Here is a 1,173-nt window from a genome sequence, read left to right as displayed (position 1 = left end):
TTTATGTGTGATTGTTTTACACCATTAAAAGAAAAAATACTTTCTCAATTTCCATATCCGATATTATATATTGCTCACACAGCTAAGGAAATTTAAATAAACAGTACATCCGATACAAATAAAATAACTTGTTTATTTCTAAACAAATTGCTTAGTATGTTAACATTGTTTTGAGAAATACTAAATCAGTTACACAAAGTAAACGCTGTTTACTTCATTTTTCGTTCAAAATGCAACCTGAGCATGTTATATAATAATTATAATATATAGCTAATTTATATTTATATGTTAAATCCTAATGACCGCATACAAGTTTTATGCGCTTCTATCAAATCTTTACAGTTTTCTTCACCTAGTAGGATAATGCTGAAAAAGAATTAATGTTTTTGAATACAATTGTACTAAAAGATGTGTTTCAAGATGAGGTTATGTATTAATTCGCAAATAAAAGCATACTAATTCAGTTACACAGATTTCGTTAACAAATTCTTTTACTTGTTACTTCTAAATGTTCGAACTTAATTTAAAGACACTTGAAGTGAAAACATTATTTTCTCGAATATTTAAATATATTTGCGTACCAATCGTCCCTTGCCTTCTTCGTTTCAGGACAAGCGCAGCAAGGTTTCAATGGTTTGTCAGATTTTTGCACCTCCCTCGATTCCGCATTAACGGTTTGATTCGGTTTGTCATTTATAATACCCATTGTCATATATCGAGTACAATATTTTGCACTACATAAAGCTCTTCTAAAACCGCTCACATACGCCTAAGATCATCGACAAACTGCACCGGCTTCAGCGCCTCCACCCCTAGTTTCTTGAAATTCAAAGTGCAGCTAAAATATCTTCGGCGAATAACATTAGTTAATAGTGTAGAAAACTTAATAGCAATTATTATGTACATATACTAGAAAACAACGTCTATAATTATTTTCTTTATTCGTTGAATTAACGTTTATTTTCACAATTTAAATTGATGTAAAATTGTACTATATTTAAAATCTCTTAAAAGAGTTGCCAGTTTCTTCTAATTTAAAATTTTTCTCGAGACAAAGAAGTGAATTATTTGTTATAGTCGTAAAATAAAATGTATGTCTCTTTTTTAATATGGACACCCCCAAGAAAGCGAGACTCGGGGCTATAGCATGGCCATAACACTGATGTGTGTTCA

At 30.3% G+C, this 1,173-nt stretch overlaps 1 protein-coding gene across 1 annotated transcript; it reads right to left on the bottom strand.

Moving 5' to 3' along the window:
- Positions 1–113: 113 nt before the first annotated feature.
- On the bottom strand, positions 114–804 carry Cox17 (Cytochrome c oxidase copper chaperone COX17). The gene is made up of 2 exons (XM_033331606.2): positions 582–804; positions 114–366 (listed from the first exon to the last, which is right to left on the bottom strand). The coding sequence occupies exons 1-2, from the start codon at positions 710–712 to the stop codon at positions 282–284; spliced, it is 216 nt and encodes a 71-aa protein (XP_033187497.1). The 5' UTR covers positions 713–804; the 3' UTR covers positions 114–281.
- Between the last annotated feature and the right edge of the window lie 369 nt (positions 805–1,173).

Source organism: Bombus vancouverensis, chromosome 12 (genome assembly GCF_051014615.1).
Source record: "Bombus vancouverensis nearcticus chromosome 12, iyBomVanc1_principal, whole genome shotgun sequence".
Lineage (NCBI taxonomy): Eukaryota > Metazoa > Arthropoda > Insecta > Hymenoptera > Apidae > Bombus > Bombus vancouverensis.
Note: the sequence above shows the minus strand (reverse complement) of the source record. Positions and strands in the feature narration are given on the sequence as shown.

Coding starts and splice junctions, on each gene's coding strand:
- Cox17 (XM_033331606.2), bottom strand. CDS start 712: ATGACAATGGGTATTATAAATGACAAACCGAATCAAACCGTTAATGCG. Junction 367..581: donor AAGAAGGCAAGGGACGATTG/GTACGCAAATAT, acceptor ATTCTTTTTCAG/CATTATCCTACTAGGTGAAG.